The 22,651-nt window shown below is 38.7% G+C and overlaps 2 protein-coding genes across 5 annotated transcripts in view; both read right to left on the bottom strand.

Annotated features, from left to right (window-relative positions):
- Nucleotides 1-2,584: 2,584 nt before the first annotated feature.
- Nucleotides 2,585-7,943, bottom strand: LOC105446088 (transcriptional regulator ATRX-like). 2 transcript variants are annotated; one of them, XM_030980690.1, is made up of 5 exons: nt 7,827-7,943; nt 6,261-6,501; nt 5,499-5,740; nt 5,114-5,226; nt 2,585-3,918 (listed from the first exon to the last, which is right to left on the bottom strand). In XM_030980690.1, exons 2-5 carry the CDS (start codon nt 6,473-6,475, stop codon nt 2,599-2,601), a joined length of 1,890 nt encoding a protein of 629 aa, XP_030836550.1. In that variant the 5' UTR covers nt 6,476-6,501; nt 7,827-7,943; the 3' UTR covers nt 2,585-2,598. The 2 variants fall into 2 exon arrangements, with proteins under 2 accessions (XP_030836550.1, XP_030836551.1); XM_030980691.1 differs by lacking the exon at nt 7,827-7,943 and adding an exon at nt 7,549-7,673.
- Nucleotides 7,944-11,941: 3,998 nt separating this feature from the next.
- The window catches only part of LOC578567 (transcriptional regulator ATRX homolog), a 29,571-nt gene continuing 18,861 nt past the window's right edge, over nt 11,942-22,651 (bottom strand). For 2 of the 3 annotated variants that reach the window (XM_030980687.1, XM_030980688.1), the window contains exons 16-25: nt 22,405-22,574; nt 21,234-21,405; nt 20,402-20,516; nt 19,816-19,931; nt 18,731-18,908; nt 18,286-18,318; nt 17,179-17,331; nt 16,509-16,709; nt 15,203-15,346; nt 11,942-14,395 (exon numbers count right to left, since the gene is read on the bottom strand). In XM_030980687.1, the coding sequence (XP_030836547.1) occupies nt 14,054-14,395; nt 15,203-15,346; nt 16,509-16,709; nt 17,179-17,331; nt 18,286-18,318; nt 18,731-18,908; nt 19,816-19,931; nt 20,402-20,516; nt 21,234-21,405; nt 22,405-22,574 (1,624 nt within the window). In that variant the 3' untranslated portion in view covers nt 11,942-14,053. The remainder of the gene's footprint in view (nt 14,396-15,202; nt 15,347-16,508; nt 16,710-17,178; nt 17,332-18,285; nt 18,319-18,730; nt 18,909-19,815; nt 19,932-20,401; nt 20,517-21,233; nt 21,406-22,404; nt 22,575-22,651) is intronic. The other variant, XM_030980689.1, reaches the window with a different exon arrangement.

Genomic DNA, 22,651 nt, shown 5'->3' with positions numbered 1-22,651 from the left:
ACTTTGTAAGGGCTACAGGGGGGGGGGGGCTCCCATCTTAAAAACTGAGTATTTCTACATGACTGAGCAGGGGTGGATCCAGCAGGCGGCAAGGGAGGGGGCCAAATAGGGGGCCCAATCCGTCAGAAAATGTTAAGCGGCGAGTTAGCGAATTAGAGGGGGGGGGGGTACCCACATATTAGGACATATACAGGGGTGTGCCGCTCTAATGGATAACTTTTTCACACAAAAATCCCTAAACATGGGGCCCACTTTTTACAAAATACCATTCAAAATAGGTCTGTTTTTTTGAAATTTCCTAAATTTGCAAAATTTTCAGTGGTTTGCCATGCAAACAATGCTCGAAAAATGCTCGAAAATGACCCCTAATAATGGGTAGGAGTTTCGAGGCACACCCCTGTCCAAACCAAATCTGAGTACCCCCGAGGAGGGGGGGGGGGGGGAGTGTAAGGAGCACTATTTTTGCCCTCCAAAGAAAATTCTTTGCGCCGAATCAACACCCACCCCCCCCCCCCTTGCAACAGGGAGAGGGGGGGCCATATTTTTTAAATATTTTAAAAAAGGTTAAATTTACCTGATTTTTTTGCAAGGGGAGGGGGGGACCAATCAAATTAAATCACCAACCCCGGGGGTAAGGGCACATATTTTTTTTTTTTTTGGGGGGGGTCCAGTTTTTGAGGAAAAATTTAGCAGCGACTGAGCCAGCCGGTGAATAAGCAGGGAGGGGGGGGGGGGGTTGGTGGAGAGGAGAAACACTAATTTTTATTTTTTTTTGGGGGGGGGGGTCTGGCATCCCCTCTTATGTTTTAAAAAGGGTAATTTTTAGGTTTCTTGTTTTTTTACCATTATTTTGGGCTGGGGGGGCACTTCCAATTGACCCATGGATCCGCCTGGACTCATGTTTCTCATTCTGAAATTCTACATGTCAAGACACATTGCTCTAGTTATAGCCACAACATAGCGATACGTCAAATTAAGCGCACATATCATAGTAACATGTTCTAGAGGGCTTTATTAAAATTATTATTACTCACAATGCTTTTGGACGTTATTATCCTCTCGAAGTGAGAGATCTTGTCCTTTCAGGGTTTGGTTAAGGATCCTGGATGGGGTTAGAAGAGAGACCACAAAAATCAGAGTACGTAAAAACGGGCACTTCTCGTAGCTGAAAAGGCCGGGCACTTTCAAGGGGCATTTATGAGAAGCGGAGGGGCTCTTATAAAAAAGGGAAAATGGGCAAATATTACAAAGGAAAGAGGACACGTATTACAATAAACAGGGCATTGTTTAGAGGTGAAAGGGGAGACTTATTAAAAAGGGAGGGAACTTATAATACAGGAAATTTGACACTTGTCAAAGTAAAAGGGGCACCTGTCAGATTTGAATAGGGGCACTTATCAGAGCTGGTAAGAAATGAGGAGTAAAATAGGCACTGATCTGAAGTAACAAGGGGCACTTTTGGGGTACTTGAAAAGGTTGGGCACTTTTCCTCCCTACTCCCCTGCCCGGCCCCCCACTCAGTGTTATTTAGGGTACGTATATGCGTGTTCTCTCCTGTTGAACACACCTCCCTAAGTCCGGTGCGTAAAGTCAATACGGGCCGGATTTTTGTGTACTACGAGCCGGACTTTATTGCGTGAAAAGTACACCTTTACTGGACATTTTGGGAACAGGCATGCGGTACTTCCGACCCCGGAATGGGGGGCCGGGCTTCCCTGGGAGCGCCGCCTCTGAACCATAATATAACCATGTATTACGCTCAGATTCCTATACATAATTTTGACATAATCTACTTGCCTTTGCTCATTATTTTATTTTTGATTAATTTTATTTTTTGTCTGCATTTTTCCAAATATAATAAGTATAACTGAATGACAAAGAACTTATACATGTAAGGTATATTACAATATAAAACAATAATAACTTCATGTAAAAATGTTTTTTACATATATACATATAATAACAAAACTCAATATTTATATAACAATATTATTATAAATTTGAAGTATTATTCAAACTGTTTGTGGAAAAAGTGCAGGAGACTGCAATCATACTGCATAAGGGATGCTCGACTAGGATGGCGGCCTCAAAATAAATATAAAACAATTATGAAAAGCATTATCATTATTATTAAAGTATGAAAAACTATGGAACTTAGAAAATCACTACACAAATTGCCAATTTGGTTATAAGCTTGTGACGTCATTGCCTCACTATTTATCAATTGCTTTATATATTTTCATCCCACTAATTCCCCTTTTTATCCCCAAAAACTTGATTTCCCCATGCCTTTGCCCAGGTTACCGGTATATGATTTGTATTATTGCACCCATACAAAAAACATATTACTATCAATATAACTTGGATGCTGGTGTGAGGAAATAAGATTTTTAGGGGGGAGAATTGGATATTTATATTATCAATATTAAGAAAATGATTAGTGGACAGTGAGGCAATGACATCACAACCTCATGGGTGAGTTGCCAATTTTTCTTGTGATTTACAAAGTTATTCATGTTATTACAAATTCATAACTTTCTTATTGGTTATCCAATTTTGCTCAAACTTTTTTTAATGATTTTTCTGATTTTTCTGCTTCTATGGAAAGTAAGGTATTTTTGGAGTGGATTTGCCCTTTAAGGATGAAGTCTCAGATCTCATCGCTCGTTTTTGCCTCGGCGTCTCATTTGATACATTGTCCGATTCCGATGATGTTAAGTCATCATCAATGTCTTCTTCAGATTCTGAATCAGAAACTTCATTTATCCTCCTCCACTTCTCTCCTTTGCCTCGTTCCCCACGTTTTTTTGACTTGGTTTCTTGACCGGAGTCTGCATCCGAACTGGTGCCAAGTTCCTCCTTCCTGGCCCTCCTCTTCTTGGGTTTTTTCAGTTCCACTGACGATTCTTCACTTGAGGACGCAGTGTTGTATCTTCTCCTCGTATCTTCATTTATCCTCCTCCACTTCTTTCCTTTGCCTCGTCCCCCACGTTTTCGCTTCGGCTTCTCATACGAGACATCGTCCGATTCCGAAGCTACAAAGTCATCATCAGTGTCAATCTTTTTACGGCTCTTTTTTGTGGCCTTCTTGCCTTTCTTTTTCTTTGATGTGTCCTCATCTTCCTCGTCCTCACTGGATGTGGAGATCTCGATGAGCAACAAAGGACATGATTTCTCCCTCCTTGCCCCCCTCTTCTTGGGTTTCTTCAGTTCAACGGACGATTCTTCACTTGATGACGCAGTCTTGGATCTCGTCACTCTTTTTCGCTTCGGCTTCTCATATGAGACATCGTCTGATTCCGAAGCTGCAAGGTCATCATCAGTGTCAATCTTTTTGCTTTTCCTGTTGCGACTCTCCCTTTTTGACCCAGAACAGCTGTCACTGTCAGCAACAGACTCTTCACCGGAAGACGAGTCGAAACTAAGAGGCCAATCCCTGCTTGTGGGGTCCACCTCTGCAGATTTTCTGACCTTCTTTGCTCTCTTGTGTAGATTTTCTTCTGATTCAGACTCCTTCTCAACATCATCCTTTTCCTCATATTTCTTCCCAATCCTCTTTCCTTCGCCTTCTTCAGGCTTATCTTGGGCATCAGGTTCATTCACAGAAACATCATCGCTAGTTGTTCCATGCCTCTTCAGTTCCATTTCCACTACACACCGTAAATAAAGAGCATTGCACTTGGCAACCAGTTCTTTAAGGGGTGCAGGCTCACACCTATAGCACTTCCACTTCTCCTTTGAAAACGTACGATCCAATTCGACTATTCCCAGGTTGCACATGATGCAACGCCTGCAGAATGTCATGCAGCAGAAGTCACACACGGATAGGGAACCGCCTTGCCCACACCAACGACAGTCCTCCTCAATGCCATCTTCATCTTCCTTCCAGGGACAGCTGTTGTACAATTCCAAACATCCCTGAAAAAACAACATTTAAAGACAATTTTCCAAAAGTAACTGTTTGAAAGGACAATTAGGAGTTCATCCATTATAATTGCCGACAATCAATAAACAAATTTATTTAAACATCATCACAAAAACCATATTACTGATATCAGAAAAACTTTACGTAGGAAAATTTGAGATTTTATTTGTCACCATTTATGTCCTTTCTCACCATCCATGAGACTTTCAATCACCGGCATGGTTATCCCCATGAGATATCTTCCCAAATTTGAAATCCAGTTTCAACAAGAAAATTTGAAAAAATACACCCTACCACATTTTAAACTAAACCAAATAGAATTAAACAAACACAAATTCAAATATATGTGTCCTGTATTACACATAAGAGTTATGGGGCGATTTGAATTCCTTCATTTCATTTAATAACAAAGTTACCTTATATCTTTCAATGTGACCTAAACCAGTAAATAAGCTCATTAATAAAGTCTGAATATGATGTTTTTAACTATAAACTGATATACTCTGGGCAGGTCCAAGCTATTTGGATTGTGACGTACGGGACATTTAGAGACTTTAAACAAGCGTCCCGTACGTCACGCAGCACATTAATTACATTAAAAATTAATTAAAAAATTGGTCAGAACTAAAACTTTCCACAAATGAACTAGCCCATAATAGCCACAGACTCATACCAAAAGATAGCCATATAAATAATTTCATCTGTTGTTATTTCTTGTTTAAAGTCTCTTAATGTCCCGTACATCACAATCCAAATAGCTTGGACCTGCCCCTCTACACTTAATACCATTATTCCAACATACATAAATTCTTACGCAGGAAGCTCTAAAATGGCACTCATGATGATCACCAATATATTAAATGAATGCTCCTAACGATCGCAAAAATTTGGTCCTGATAATATGAACTTTGCTTCTGGTGAGAAAAAAAAAGATACGGTATGTGAACATTTCGTCCTTGTTTTCACGAAGTGACGGCAGTGAGGAAAATCGTCACGCAAAGTGAATGCAATTTTTTTTCACTACCGTCACTTCGTGAAAACAGCGACGATTTGTGTAAATTCTGAGATCTGATCTAAGTTAGAGGAATATATTTCTTTGCCCAATTCACATCACCAAAAGTCCACCCCCCCCCCCCCTTCTCAAATTAGCAGATGATTTCAATTGATTGACAAGTCAATAAAACATACCTTACAGAATACCACATTCAGAACTGGGTGACCGAAGAAGGCGTTTTTCTCGAACGGGTTGATTTGATTGCAGCATGCCGTGCAGATCACCGATTCTACAGTTGGGCTTGCATCTGCAAATAATGGAATCCATTCATACGTTAAGAACAACAATTTTAAAGTTACGAGTAAGGGCCAATTCTCGATTTATTGTGTATACAAGAAGCTATACCGGTAATCAATATTTGAAGTTGAATATCTGTAATTTCCAAAATTGACCTCTATGACCTTTGACTTTTGATGTACTTACTCCAAAATCTAATCAAACTGTATTATATGGTGATACATATATGAAGGCTTGCGACAGTATTCTTGATAAATTAAATAATTACAAACTTGTTTTTACCTTCTGGCATTTCTTCATTGAGTGAACTGTGGGCCAAAGATCCATTGCACTTCTTTGCATCCTTCACATCCTTTGAGCTATTGCTTTCAACCTCCTCCTCATCTACATTTGGCTCCTTCTTCTTTAGCTGATAAACAAAGCCGTTATTGACCCCTGACAGATGACCCCTGGAGATGTCTGGTAGGGACTCTGATGAGTCGCTGTCAGAAGACACAATGTAGCTAGTGACGCCTCGTTTCCTCCTGCAGATATTTTTTTTAATTCAAAATTGATCAGTTTTATCTGTTTAGAACTTACTACTGAAATAGAACAGATCTGAAATGGTAAAACCTCAATCCTTTTTATACAATGTCATGAAACACACTAACATCACAATTTGAAATTATAATATATGTTCAACAGCTCGACCAAAACAACCAAAAGTGGTATGTAACTTTGCCAAAGTTGACCACCTGTTACAATACAACAAACAATAGCAACATATACAGGTGTAAGTTGCTATTAATTCGCTCAGTTGGGGTGGGGGAGAGGGGGGGGGGGGAGGGTAGTGAGCACTAATTTTTGTGGGGCCCTCAAAAAAAATTTAAAAATCGCACCCCCCCCCCCCTCCCCTTGAGCGCCAGGGTAGGGAGCCCATCTCCAAAGAGGTAAAAATTAACTTGTTTCTACACATTTTTTTCACCAAGGGGAGGGAACCCGGCCTCCCCCCCTGGATCAGCCTAAGGCTAACAAAAGAATGTTCATCCTTCCTACCCTACTTACAGAGCTCTCTGTTGTCCTTTATTTCCAGGCACTGGCGTAACAATGCCTTTTAGTCGCACCGAGCATTTACGAATGGGAGTTGTCCTCTCTGGCCTTGATTCACGATCACTCTGTCCCTCCCCATGTAGTCTAGAGATATGTCTTTTGAGGTCATGTGGGCGTTCGCTTCTGTAGGAGCACTGGGTGCATTTATGCGTTCCTCTTGCTTTGGGCATGATGTAAGACTACGAGTTAGGTATTCCTACATGAGAGAGAAAAAGAAGAAACAATGGAAATGCAAAATATTTATGTGGAAGTGAGGTTCAAGTCAGCAATAAATCAACTCAGTTCAATATGGTGGATTCACCGTATAGCAGGATGTAATGTACAGTACGTCCCTGAGAGCCTGTAACAACCAAGCCTTGAATATGAAAGCAGTCAATATATCTTTTATATACCGTAAAAAGAGTTGAAGAATACATGTGCGATTTACCTACGAAAAAATGGGGTCCTCACGATTAAATTTATCATCAAACTGTGCTCCAGTATAGAACAGGGAAATCAGAACTGCATGTGCTCCAGAGATGCCAACTTTTGGAAATCAGAAATAGGGAGGAGCGACACCAAATAATGTGCGCATGGCGCGCACATCTCGAGCGCAGAGCGCCCGACCCATGCGGCCGAGGTCCAGGACCCGCCTTAGGGCCCTGAAAGCTCTGGTTCTATATGCTCTCTGATGCAATACGAGCCTTTTTGGAGCATTTTACACGAGTAGGCCTAACAGATCTACGTACATGTAGGCCCCTAGTAATTAATAATTGCCACTTTAAAAAAAAAACATACAAATTGTACAAAATGCATGATGAATTCATCTTTCAGACTTCCGAAAATTGACACGAAAGGAGTAAGAAATATAACGTCTTTATCATGACCATTATTTGAACAATTGATGAAGATTCAGTTGATTTTGGGGGATTTTTTAGTTTCTCCACACCGGAGTTACGGGTCCAAAAATGGATATTTTAGTGTGTTTTATTATTTTGGGTTTCTAACTTCAGTTAACAGCTCTATGTGCATATCATAGGGTTAGGGTTAGGGTTAGGATTAGGATTAGGGTTAGGGTAGGGTTAGGATTAGGGTTAGGAACTTAGGGTAGGGTTAGGGTTAGGGTTAGGGTTAGGGTTAGGGTTAGGTTTATTTAGGTTTAGGGTTAGGGTTAGGGTTAAACTGAAGTTAGAAACCCAAAATAATAAAACAAATAACCTACACTAGTATTTGTCACTAGCGCCTTTAACCTTGACATTTTTACCTCTGACATTTTTACCGTGCACCTATCAAATGACCATTAGGCTAAAAGCATTGCCATTGCACCATTGGTTTATTCATTCGCACTGCAGAAATCCCATCGTTATCCAGGCTCCTCCGGCCCTTCAGCTCTGGCGTCGAACATCTTTCACATCAGCGCGCTAGCGCGCGCGGGATTAGTCGCGACGAGTCTTTCTCAAACTCACAAAAACAGACCCAACATGCAACAACCAATACAATTGTAAACATCTCTTTCAAAGTCCAAGATAAGGTGACATTTACCTTTCAGATAAGATCAACAAGCACTGATTCGGCCAGGAAATTTCCCGAGGCTCTCTCGGTTACCCTATCTGTCAGCTATCACAGATAGCTATGCTTTGTTGTTGTTGGTTGTCGTTTGCATTCATCCAGGTCGATAATGAATATTCATAGCGTGACATCAGCCAACGCGCTGAGCTACGGGAATATACCACTGACCTCAATTATATTTGCTTCATACATATATAAATTTCATCTGTAATCGCTCCCAAATAACTCCTCAGAGAAAGCACTGATCTTAGATATTTATTTCTGACTCATGTTCATCATTAAAGTATATTATGTACATCGCCTTGGAGATGTGCTCCATAACTTACACTTGCTAAATAATGTATGTATATTTTGTCAATTATATTCGCTTAAAATGTATAAATTTTATCTGTAATCGCACCCAATACCTCCTCAGAGAGAGGAGGAAGAGAATTCAGTGAGGGGTGTTGTGAGAGTGAAAGTAATTTAGTGTCATATATAAGGTGAAGTGCATATAGTTTGTTAAAGAGTAAATTGATTAGATACGCCAGGGTAATCTCAATATGGCTAAAATAAATTTTCAACTTTCCTTTAATAATTATTAATTTAAATCTTCAAGATTTAAAAAAAAATCCTGAATAGATTATTCTGCATTAAGTAATGAGTATATTTATATTTTCCTCTGTGAGATATCAGAAATTGGAATTTTGGTTGTTAATTTAAACAAGTTGTGAATTTTTACAATTTTGAGATGAAATAGTTAATGATAGAAATGTTTCAATAACCTCAAAATTACCGACATTGCACAGGCCACCTCAACTTATGACAAAAGAGCCCATGCAAAGATTTTTCACAGCCTTAAATGAAAAGGGGTAACTTGAGCTCCAAAAGCCACTAAAAGACTTAAGCTGGTACATGTATACTCAAACTTTGTAAGGGCAACCATCTTCAAAACAGACAAAACACGACTACATCAACAACATTACAGCTTGATGCCTTTACACTGGAGTAAACCCAAGTAAGTACATCACCACAAATCACTGACACAAAGCACAACTATTACTCCTGTTGCAAGATTTGTGAATGTTGACTGCTTTTAATTTAAAATGCCTTTTTTTAATGACATACATAACTTACATAAAACTGTTGTTTCTTAAAATACTGCATGAGGCCTTTTAGATCAACTGAAGAAAAAGCAACATGACAACAAAATAAATTAAGTCACAAACTGGTAAACAGTTAATACATGTCCGACAAAATGGGCTACCTAAACATTCAAATCCTACAAAGTTTCTTTACATGAGCACAGCACATTAAAAAATCAGTTTTTCATAGACATTCTTACATGTGAAATATGAGTAATATACATTCTTTGAGATCTGCGTTACTTTCTTCACTAATACAAATATGGCTTTCTTGTTTACCTGTACATATGAATGGAAACCTGGCATCTTATCTACAACGATGGACTATAACGCCTGGAGCCATTACAAAAAATTGGAATGCCTAAGAGCATTCGTGGTACACGCACATCGAGGGCAGCAAACATTACTGAACATTGACCTTGGTATATGGGAAACCTGTGATGGTACACTGGATGTGCTGTATTTGATAACCAGAATATTCCTTTCGGCACAGAAAGGAAGGACGAGTGGTTATAGCGCCATCTTGTGACTTAGTTATAATCTACATGAAAAACTGTGCAGTCCATACTCCGTAGCCAACATGTAACTTGTGTATTTCCTACGGTTCCTATTAAAGATATCACACTACGTACAACACTGTCAAAACCCTACACTGCCACATTGACATCAGTGCAATCTATGTGTTACAAAAGTCAACTGCGGCAAACCATTGTTTGGTCCATAGGTATACCAAAGCATGTAAAGGATTAAAGGTATTACAAAGTTTTGGTATGGGGTCATGAATTTGGTTCAAATTAACATATTGGAAGCATATGCGTTCCTACAATATTCATTGATCTTTGTCGCGGTTGAAATCGAGTCTAAAGTTATGAAATTATAAATAATAAACTCTGTATGTTGTATAGCTCCCTCTCAAGGTCAAGATATTAATTTAGCTATGAAACAATGTTTCTTGACCAAAATCGACCGATTAGCTAATCCCGTTTTGAAATTATATATCACAACTACATATTCTGAGATTTTCATGATCGCAGCTACCATTGCACGACCATAGGCGCTATTTGAAATTTATCAAAATTTACAGGGAGCACCGGTAAATTTTTATATTCAATTTTTCTCGAAAACAGATGAGTTTTAGGGACTAATTTTGTTAGTGTTTATGATACATCCACAGGGGCATCAAAATATATCAAAATTGTAAAGATTCACTATCCACCCAATTTTCAAAATTTCCCAAAACTTTGTATTACCTTTAACAATCAATTGCAACATGGCATTAGAAATTCAAGGTAAAACATCATATTTTTCTAATTGTTTTAACAAACAACTTCTGATTTCTGTACTTGAATATGTTATATGCTATATGTTTAATTGCTTTTGTTTATTCATCCGATCCATTGTTAAAGTCCAAAAATACGCTTCTTTATCAAAACATACATCAAATATAAGTATTTTTAAACAGAAAATGGAATTGGAACTCTTTGCCCAAGTGGAGGCAAGTTGGCTCAGATGATGCAGTACATCAACATGAATATTCCCTAGTTAAAATCCAAGTAGTTCTGGTAAAAGTAAAAGAAACAAGTAGTTTGACTACTTTTATATGAAGCAAAATCAAACAGAATTTGAGGAGCAGAAAGAAAAAGATAAGAGGATCAAAACTTTCTTGAAAAAAAAATATGGGAAGTCTAAATTCCAAAGAAAAACAATATTGTGCGAGATCATCTAGAGGAATTATGAAAAGAGAGTTTTCACAAAATTAATAACACTGGCCACAGATCTAATGTAACATTCTTTCAGGTGAGCAGTCCAACAGATATCACTTCAAACAAGTGGTTTTGAATGTTGAAGAGGGGAGGGGCCAAGGGGGGGGGGGGGGGAGGGGGGCGTCGAAAGGGAAGTTAACATTCCCAGACACCTTACAGCAGCTCTTTTGATAACCCTCATAAAAGATACATGAAATGATAAAGAACATTTATGAACTCAACAGATGAAAACATATACTTTGCTTTAAAGAAATACAGAACGACTGAATAGCCAACCACATAGGTTGCCCTAACACTACCACAGACCCACATCATGACCTGACCCTAACTCTCATACATTGTACTGATGCATGGCGAGGTGTTCTGCAGTTCAGCCAAAAATGATTTACTCAAAGTCAAGCCAACCTCAACAAGAGGTATATCTGCAAAAAATAAAAAAGGTGGGTTAGACAAAAACAGAACATGCAGTATGGTAGAACTCAACTTTATGATTGATATCTTGTTCAATATGGTACATAGGAAATACCAGTCCCAGGTATTCTAAACACTATTTTGGATGCATTGTGTTGTCCACATCTGATCAAACTGGTGTTAACATCTATACAGGTTGCACATGTATTCAAGGAATGTCTACATTCAAAAGCCACTTAGTTATAAATACAAATATCTTGAGCATCATCACTACAAGTGGGTATTACATTTCAATAAGAGTCACATCTCAATACTTATTAAACAATCACGTTTTTCATTGTCAAGCATATGTGTAGCAGAGCATAGTTTAGCAACAATTTGTTTCAATTTCATCCAACCAGTTTTCTTATTATACAAAGATAAACAAATTTTAGCTACGTGCTGTTATATACAGGGAAAATAGCATGAGCCATGTTTGAATAAATAATCCAAAAAAACAATGAAATTGCACAAACAATACACTAGAGGGTGCATTTTGTAACACAAAAAATAGGAGCACTGATTGGAATTAGTTTTTGAAAATTAAATGTCTTCTGCACTTACCAGCAAGATGGCTTTCAAAAAGAAATTGTTTCTTTAGAAATTGAAGACATTAAATATTTATGCAATACTAGTCTTGGAGTTCATCCATGTTCCATTTAGAAATAACTAAACAAAAGTAAGTGTAATCAAAGCTGGTTCTAGTTTCTTGTTACATGAATTTGATTTCCTTGTTGATCTGATTAAGATCGAGTCCCTAACTTCTTCAGAATTGCCATTCAGAATGGCAATTCTGAAGAAGAATGATTCTAACATAAAATTCCTTCTTAAATGCACTAAAGAGATGGTCCACATGTACCTTCTGAGATGACACGCCAACATGTGTGACTCAATTCGGTTGATCCAGACAAACTAAGCACAAAGCCACTTTATCTTTCTATATGCAGTTCTTAGCCTATATGTCGTTATCACATGTGTTTTGCCACAATATCGCTCAAAAATATTATATTTGTGCGTTTGTGAGAATGCAGAATAACAAAATCTGTCAAGAGAAACTTTTCACGTCTTAATGGGAGTTTATAAACAAAAGAAATCAGGAAAATAAAGACTTCTTAAAATATGCTGTAAACCGCTGCAGTTCTGTTTTAATGACAAAGCATAATGCGCTGCACATTCCGTATCTTGTATTACACACATGAGTGAGCATGTGTAGGGCATTCATTGCACGCAGCTCTATTTCCATTCCTACTTGCCAAACATTACCACATAAACAAAAATTAAAAACACCAGTTTACTTTACCACGATAAATGTGAAAAGCCTTTATTAGAGCCATGTCATAAAATAACATTTCGATGCTCTGACTGTCATATAAAGTAACTGACAACAAAATCATTCACATTGCGTAATAAAAGCAAGTGTGCAGATGACATGAGACATCAAAAGTGCAAATGTGATAAAACATGTGTAGATATGTGTGTGAACTCATCCTGATAGCATGACATTCTATCTCATAGAGAAAACTGAAGAAGAAAAAACAATCATCTATGGTAGCGAATGGAATGCAATTCTTTCATGTAAGGCTACGATTTACGAATGATCTTCACTACTGTTACTTTCTAAACACTTAATTTTGTAAGTAGGATCTCTGAGCAGGTGGTGCATAGGTTGGAGAGCATCAAACTGATCAATAAGGGCAATGCAAAGATAGATGTGAAGATTTCCAAGGTGTTAGGGATTAGATGAACAAGAAGACAACCCCCTTCATCCCCTCTATAACCATGAGCCTGCAAAAAAAAAGAGACTCAAATCAAACCAAGAAAGCGAAGAAGCCAGTAAAGAAACAACTGAGAAGAAAAGTTTTCTCCATTCTGCTAAAGCTTTTGATGGCTCAAGCTCTTGATGGCTCCGCCAACGATCAGATTGAATGTCTGTAAGTATGTAGATATATTTTGGTGTGACTCAAATTAGCACCGAAGAACTGCCTGTGTTCATTCGAACACCTCTCAAAGAAGCACCAACCTAGTTGTAACACAAAATAGGCTAGTCAAGATATGTACGCCAATTCAAAAACAACCTTCCACACAGCAGCTGGCCTGAGGTTTCCCTACCGTAGCAACACGTAATGCAAACAGACTTCAACTAAGAGACCAAGATGAACAGAAGTAATATGAAAGCATCAATCACACTTTATTTTGAATACAACCTGTAATGGTCTTCAGCAAATCTACCGTGTTAGATAGCCTCGAGTCATGTCTATTACAATATAACACTGAAACTTAGATCCTTGAACACCCTAGTAATTCTGTTAGCCCAATGTCTGTCAGTCTTGCTACGACAAAGACAGGAGACACTTAAAACTAATTTTAAAACGAGACACTAAAATAATTCCACGTGCTTTGCTTTAGGAAGGCAGTGCAAGTACATGTATAAATCTATCTTTGAAATGTTGTACTGTGCCTACTTTGAATGTATCTGCGGTACACCCTACTTTCTTTAATTACCACTCAGAGAAATTTATTCCTTTACTTATTGAATACCGACTATCAATTTTATTTCCTCACATGTCAATCTCTCATTTGCCTGTCATGAACACTTTAAAAATCGATCCTATTTATGTACAAGAGCTGTTTCGACATGACTGAATTACATAAATACATTGGTATTTTTCATAAAATGTTTTTCAAACTTTTTCTTACTAGCGTACCATGTTACAAGAATGTGGCACAGTTCCTATACAGACTACTATCGACATTTCTTTCATTACAACTTGCAACTTTGATTACAATTCATTCAGTTCAGAAAAGACGGACTGCGATGCGAAGGAGTCTGACTTGGCCTGTTGCAGTCTGTTTGCCTCCCTCTTTAAGGGGCCTTGCCTTCGGACGACGATGCCCTCTGGTTCAGCAACTTTTGCTGTTGCTGCAGTTGCTGCTGCCGCTGCTGCTGCCGCTGCTGTTGCTGTAAAAGAGCAATCCTCTGCAGATCCCTCATGCCGGTGTTGGTGCTGTTGGCCGTGTTGGGCATTTCCCTGGCTTGTTGCAGCATCATCTTGGCCGTGTTGGGCATTTCCCTGGCTTGTTGCAGCATCATCAGACGTCGAAGCTGTTGCTGCTGCTCTTGCTGCATCTGTTGCTGTTGCTGCTGTTGCTGCATCTGCGCTCGATACATGCTCTGCATCTCCAGCATACGCTGCATATGAGGTGCCTTCAACAAACAAACAAATGATTGATTCTCTGTGTTTCTCAAGATCCATCTTACAGGTGTTCTAGCTTATTTAAAACTAGGGCAAGTGATTTCTCTTGCCAATTAAACATATAATTTGGCTCAATTAAGATTGAGTCAATCCAGAAAAGATTGTCTGACACATGCTCTGGCAATAGCTTGCTCCACACACAAATCATATTTGTGACTTCAAAATTAAACTCCGTACTATAAAGCCTGAAGGAAATGTTAATGGGGAGGGATGACTAGAAAACCGCTCCAGTTTTGAAAATAATTACTGATTGTTGTAATCTTGGAATATGTATAAAATGAAGAAATTTCAAGGAAAAAAATCAAAGAAAAATCCAACCTCGATAGACAACTACTCTACTCTACTCTACAACTACAGTGGGACAAAGTGCAGAATAAATTTCCCCTTTTTTCAACACACAAAATGAGTAAATGTAAATTATTCAAAATGTATGACTCGGAAGGGTCTTTTCTTTTTAGAGGACCTGTAATAGTATGCTATCAATAAATCAATTTGAGTACGGCCCCAAGGGAGTAGGCAATTAGGACAAAAAGAAAAATTAATGATATTTTTGTACATGACAAACCGGAAAGTTGTCCTAGACTATGTCACAATCCACTAACCAAATTGGGAATTTGAGATTGGCACAGATTTAGCGATCTCATATTTCAAACACTTATAACTCAGTTCCTTTTGTCTGATTTATTTCAAACTTCCACCATTTTGTTTCTCATATTTGTGTGCCCTTTCAGCTGAAATTTGAGTCTGCGACCACTCACCTGAGGCATACCACTGCTGGGTCCTCCCATTGGTAGACCGGGGTGGCCAACATTGTTTCCTGCCATTCCAGACCCTGACTGACCTGGGTAGTTCAACATCATCTCCCCCATGCGCAGAATGGACTCTCCCTCCTTGTAGATTCTCTACACATGCAGGAAGACACATCAAAATGCAAGAGAATTATCAGTGATGAAACATATGAACTAATCTATCTATTTTCGCAGGGGGTTTTATTTTCGTGAACCACTCATCAATCACCAATTTAACACGCAAAAATATTTCCAGCAAGTAATGTCGCAATCACAAAGCCCAGTTGCTTATCGGACACATCGTCGACCAATATAGTAAGAGCCGTCATCAGGTCATGGGGCTCAGTTTGAAAACACACTGATTGTAATGGGGGACTTCAATAGATTAATTTAATTTATTTCTGATCGATGGAAATAGAATGATAGTTATTGAAAAGCACTTTGGCTTATACAGTATTTCATATGATAATTATTTATAGGATACACATGACTAGCATCAATGCTTTTGTCATTCCCATCCACTTTAATACCCGTTTTCTAATTTCTACATATTTTGTTTTTCTCTTCTAGTTTCTTACATGAAATGTGCAATGCCATTTGTATCATAACCGTCTGAATACTGAAGAATAATGAAGAATGAATAAATTGAAAGTAAGTGTTTTTCTTCAAAAAATTTCACCTCAATCCCAAGCCTCATTTAGACATGACATGGTAAAGTACCTCATAAAAGTGTTCAATAAAAGTATCTTTATTGTCATGTTCTTGGAAATTAAATTAAATGCAGTCGAACCTGCTTCAACGACCACCTGTCTAAAAGGACCACAATTTTAGTTTCCCTTGAATATGGTTTCTCATTGAAACCTGTACATAAAAAACACCCGCCCATAGAGACCACTTTTCATGTACCTGCCAACATTTGAAAATAAGAAATAAGAATTTTTAGCACAGTATGCCTTCGAAAATAAGAAATCGCACTTGCAGCGGCAGTGTAACTGGCAATGCACGGTAAATCTGTACCAAAAAGCTAATACAAATTCGCTGCTCGATCATGCAGCCATTCAACGCACACAACACGTGAACAAATACAGGAACATGATGAAACAAGCTTAATTTGGCTTTAGCACAACAACAACAGCTACAAAAATCGAACTTTAGACAAACGGAATATTCAGGATTATTCGTAAGGGTTGGCAGGTATGTGTATCCGTTGAGCAGCCTATATATATATATAAAGGTTTCCCTGTAGATGAACTGACTGATACTTATTCCAGCCTACCTCCATATCTTGAGGGTCAAACTGTCTCGGAATGGGCATGTTAATCTGTCTGTTCTTCTCTGCATCGTAATCCTGCCACGCCTCCTTCCTCTCGTCCTCCGTTAGTTCTTCTTCCATCTGGTTCTCTAATAACGAGTCGTGCTCGTGGTACTTCACTATCCACTTGGCCTGGTTCTTCAGTAGTTCTGCCAGGAAATAGTCCTAGGTAGGTACCAAAGCAAAAATACAAAAATAATGATATAAATGTATAATCTTCTCGAGGGTACCGTCTCAAATCGTAACGGACTGATCAAATAAAACATGGTCACGTTCCAACTCACAACTTAATGATCGCAAACATTGTTTGGGAAGGAAAACACTTGCAGAATTTCACCTTTTGGAAAGCAAGATGGACTCTAGAAAAAGGAATCCAACAATAGATGGTCCTGAATGAAAGAACACAACTATCTTTCCTCAAAGAATGAATTGTGGCAGATTTCACCTAGTGTCGAAAGTAAAATTCTAGCCACCTTTTTGACCTATTTTAGGTATGTGCCAAGTCTATGCAAAATGGCCCACATATAAAAATCAGTGTGTGGGTTGAAAAAAAGTATTTGTACCTCAAAGGTTACAATCAGGATCTGCATACAAATCTTAACGACTCAGGCTTAAATTAAAAAATGGCTAATACCTTGGGTAGGACTGGGGTGGGTTTTTCTGGTCTGTCAGGGTCATCTAGCCTGTCTGGAAAGAAGTTGTAAAGCTCAGAGAGATCTGCTGACGTGAAGTGACGTTCGATCTGGTGCTCATCGACCACCCTCTGTGATAGCGACTGTTTGATGACCTGTAAGATGGAGCATTCGTGTAGGGCACAAACAACAAAGTTAAAGGTATAGACCAGTTTTGGAAACGCTCACTCTCAAAAAATGAAATGGAAGCTCTTATTACCAATCATGTGAAAGAATACTACGAGATGATACAAATTTTGCCGGGAACCGCCTACTAATTGATATATTTGGTAAATTATTATATCTATCCGGATATCGCTTAGTCCCATATACATATTTTTGTGTACAGTGCTTGAAAATTTACCAAGGCTGGGCCAAATTTCTTATCAATATGATGATTCCAGAACCTTATAGTACACACCGATACTTAGATGCTAGATGATCAACCTTTTCTGATCGATTCCACAACGTTTCTTTCACAATACAATCGCATGACCAGAACTGGTCTAGACCTTTAAAATATTGATAGAACTTACAAATAGCAGCTTCCTATACTAGATTGCATATTATCATGCTAATCCCACTGCCACTGCCTGAAACTTCTCTAAACTTCATTAAAAGGAAATCCCTGTACTAAACAACTGCCAATTATAAAGAATAGCATCACCAATACATATCAAGGGCATGTGGTTCATCTTTCATCAAAATTGAGTTACTCTCTACTGGCTCTCAACAAACAAAAGATTCTATGAATAATTGAATTATTATTATTGAAATGGCATTGAAAAATTGTATTTGCTTACGAATACTGACTTCATTTTGTTATTTTTTAATGATTAAGGGTCATTTTAAAAAAGTACATTATACGGTACGTAAGAATCAAAGTGGAATATTCCAGAATATTAAGAATAACTTGAAAATAATTTGAGAACAGATTTTTTTTTAATTTACCCCAATGAAAAAAATCTTATTACTCATTTTTTTCTTTTTACAAATATATAATTTCCAGCTATTTCATTTTAATTCTTTTTTTTCTCCTTCAAATATGTTAATCTAGCTGGCAGTCTTACCTGTCTGTCATAGATCTTCTCCTCCATTGTACCCTGTAGGAATCAAAGGAGACAATCAATAGATTTAACATCATAGTAATAATAATCTGGATTTTTATAGTGCTTAATATAAAATACCATCACGAAGCGCTTACAGATATCGTTACCCCGGTCATCGGCTTCATTCACGCACAATGTTCACCATCTCCACTGTCTGGGGAGTATTTCTACCATATAGTCACTGTAAGGGCATAGGGCAATTACTAACACAAAGGCTTATGGAACAAGAGGTAAAATATCAATCACAGATTTTTTTTGCAATGAAATTTACATAAAAGGAAAATAAATAGCACACAATCACATTTCATACCCCAAAAATGATTAAATTTCTTTCAACACAAATACAAGGAAACACACAACAGAACTTGCATTAGACTGACAGAACAGGGAAAAACCATCAACACACCTGTGCGATAAACCTGTAGATGAAGACTGCCCTCTCTTGACCAAAGCGGTAGACTCTGAAGATGGACTGAATGTCGTGGCTAGGATTCCAGTTTGCATCGAAGATGATGACACGATTGGCTGCAATCAGGTTAGTCCCCAGGGACCCGGCCCGGGTTGAGATCAGGAACAGACGAGATCTGAAGCGACAAGGATGTGAACAGATTTGGTACACAATAACTGTAATAACAATTGCGAACCTACAGAATGTTGCACAAATTTCTATACAAGAATACTCAACATCCTGACGACGGATAGTCAGCCTGTTCAAAACGTTGAGCCACTCCCGCCACTCATCCTCTCCAAGCGCTATAGTTCTCCTTAGAACTATAAGCTAAGAAAGATAACCAACAGTCTTTTTCAAGACTACACAAACAGTCCTTTTCAGGACTACAAACCCTCAAGAAAGATTACCGAGTCCTTTTCAGGGCTCATCCATCCTCCCTCTCTCTCACATGGTGCACCCGCAAGCCTACTGTATACTGAACTCTGTTTCAACATTCTTAATCTGACTATGCTGTCACCTTCCCCTTTTTTTCTTTTGATTGACATTTGCTTTCCTCTTACCTCGGAACCTTTGCCGATTCTCGCACTGATCGTACACTATATGACATTGTATTTTGCTCTCTTTATCATCCAAATCAAACGGGGAAAGATTAAATTATCCTCGTCATGCCAGTACATGCAGTTAAAGAACATTGTATGCATCCTGTCACTCTTGGCTCACTCTCAATTCAAATCTTTTCTTTTCTCCTCTACCAGATTCCAAACCAAATTCTTGGCCATTCAGTGCAAACTCTATTGTTTTGTTCCATTTGTTGTCTGTCCGATGTCGGTCTCTTTGATGTGACTGACGTATCACACACGAGGGGAGGTGACTTTAAACCCTGTCTGCACTAGTTCGGCCAGGCGGGGTTAGGCCTCCCAGTGTGGTTACTGACAGGTGGTTATCTCATCAAATCAGCTCTAAATTAACATAAGAAAAAGAGGGCCTAAGTAGCTATAAGTAGTGCAGTTGGGCTTTAATGAAAGTGTGTTTTTTCTTACCGTATATTATCCAGATCGTTGAAGATCTCTGACCATCTTCTCCTGAGATGGGCTGCAGAGGAACCGTCCATTCTGAAGTAATCCTCGCCTTTGATCCATGATCCAGTACCTCCGATCTACACAGGGGGAACAAAATATCAAAGATACTTTTGAAGATGACCCTGTCTCCTGGTAGCTCCAAAATGCATTCCAACAGAAATCTAACAGAATTATCACCACATATTTATTCATGTAGAAATAAATGATATCTACTAAATACTTCTGAAAGAAATTATATAATTGCTGAGACAGAAGCAAAATAAGTAAGGTATTCCATGACAGTGTCAGAATTATGTCCAGACCAATGTTGTCCCATGTGTACATATCCATGTTGGCCATTTTCAGGGTATGGCAAACTGACATTAATTTCCGGTGTAATACATCAATCACACCAACAAGACCAAGACCAGACTGAACCAACAGAAGACCCTTGAGTCGGAAAGGAGTCGGTTAGTTGGTGTGACCGAAGTATAAGATTAACAATTTACTTCTCCACAATGAGACAAATGAAATGACCTACAATTTATTCTAGCTTTGAATGACTTACCTGATTTTCTAAGTCCTGTTCTCCATTGGCCCTCTCCTCCTGAGCCTTCTCGTCTAGATGAGCCAACATGTCCTCGATCATGTCCAGAGATAGCAGACTCTGGCTGAAGACAAGCCTGCAGCGGAATGAAAATAGCATCATGTGCGATGATGGTAGGAGAATAATAGGGATAAGGGTTTGACTTTACACAAGCCTGTCACAAAAGAAGAGATGATCATCATGGACGTATGGACGAGAGGATTCAATGTTTTGTTACATTAAAGCCTATCTGCACTAGTGGCCAGGGGGATTAGACCTCCCTGCAAGGTCACAGACAGATGGTTATCTCATCAAGTCAGCTGTCAATTAACATAAGAAAAAGGGGATCATGGGGGACCAACATGCACCGATTAGGCATGGTTTGCTATATTGAGGGCGCAAGTAGCTATAAGTGATGCAGTCAGGCTTTAACACAAGTCTGTCACAAAAGAAGAGATGATCATCATGGACATATGGACAAGAAGATTCAAGATTTTGTTACATTAAAGCAGGTCAAAATGACTAATGATGGAAAATAAATCTGTGAACAACAGAACCACAGATTATCATTGAGCACAAGCACAGCACACACCTGTAATAATATTCAGGATTGAAGGATACAAGGCCCTGTTTCATGGAACTTCATATCAATAACAAGTTACAAGCTACTGTTAAAAGCTACTAAAATCATGGCATCTGATTGGCTAAGAGCAAATTTGTCATAGAAATTTAGCAGTTGCTATAGATAACAAGTTTTATGAAACGGGCCCCTGGACTACCAGGAGAAGAGGAAGGAACTACAGAAAACACTTACACTTTTTCTCCTACACTCTCCGCCATCTTAAGAATCTCAAAGAGGAGGACCAGCTTGCCGCTAAGCTCTATCTTGAAGGAATCGTCCTCGGAGAAGAAATCAGAGTACCACCTGTTAACCTTCTCAGGTTCAGGAGGGATGTAGATTTCAGCTGCCGATGTGGATGCTCCTTCTGAAATGGGAAGTCAACAGTCAAAATAATAATAATCATAATGGTGGCTTCTGAGATAGTGTGTCATGTTGGGACACTCCTGGCACTCCACAACATTATTACACCTAGGGCCCCATTTCACAAAATTGGCATCGGTGACAAATGACAGTTTTTGTTATAAGCTACTGAAATCCTTGCTTCTGATTGGTTATCAGCAGATTTGTCACTGATTTTTGTCATTTGTCATTAAAAAAAGGCTTTGTGCAACGGTTACCTGGGTGGAGAGTGGCAAAAGTGTTTCACGTCTTGCCATAGGACATTAGTTCCAGGCGGGGATTCGAACCCTCAACCCTTGGATTAAGGGTCAAGTGAATGGAACCACTATGCCACGGCATGTTATACTACCTGTACTGAGTACATGCAGAGGTATCGTAAATATGTCAGAAGAGTATGGATCATAAGGCATGGGGTTTGAGTCCCCGACACTTTGCTAGCATCTTTTGGCGAATTATTTATCTACATTTGTCAGTTGACCCAGGTGCAGAAATGGCTACCTGGTAGGATCAATCATTGGAATGCCTGTGTGCTGTATTACTAATGGTTGCCTGAGCTAAAGGTCAAGTAACAAATCGCAAAGCTCTCTGAAAGCACATTAAAAAGTTGTATCATTATGTGCTATGCATTATTCACAGATCTTCTTGACTCATGCAAATCCATGAGTATTTATTCTCCCTGAACCATTTTACTCCTTCAAATAGTTTCTTGATACTTCATTTCCTTACATAATTTTTCACATTTTTCTCTTAAAATCCTTTCCGCTTTTAACAAAATTACTTTCACACCCTTACCATTCTTCACACCCTTAACCTACTCTTCAAATTCCTCTGCTCCTCTTTCTTCTTCTTAATCAGCCATTCATTTTGCCACATTTTCTTAAAAGGTGATTTACTGCGTCAAGTTTGAACAAAGCTCTTGTCTCACATAAACTATAAAAATTAACAAAACAATGAAACATCTTACCCGAGAGTCCAGACTCTTTGGCCCTACTCCTGGTGTTCCAGGACTTGACCACTTCAACGCTGCTGTCCGAGTTGTTCCCATCGTTTTTGGCCTCGCCGCTGAGATCATCGTCACTATCACTGTTATCGTTGTCCTGCCCACGCCGCGATCTTGTCGGTCGAGAAGAACTGCTGCATAAAAAAATTAAATATGGAATTAATAAAAAATATCAAGTTATCAACAATAATTCACAATGCGCAACATCTGC

Source organism: Strongylocentrotus purpuratus, unplaced genomic scaffold, assembly GCF_000002235.5.
Source record: "Strongylocentrotus purpuratus isolate Spur 01 unplaced genomic scaffold, Spur_5.0 spur5_scaffold_11, whole genome shotgun sequence".
Taxonomy (NCBI): Eukaryota; Metazoa; Echinodermata; class Echinoidea; order Camarodonta; family Strongylocentrotidae; genus Strongylocentrotus; species Strongylocentrotus purpuratus.
The sequence above is the reverse complement of the archived record's forward strand: the minus strand, read 5'-3'. Positions and strand labels throughout refer to the sequence as shown.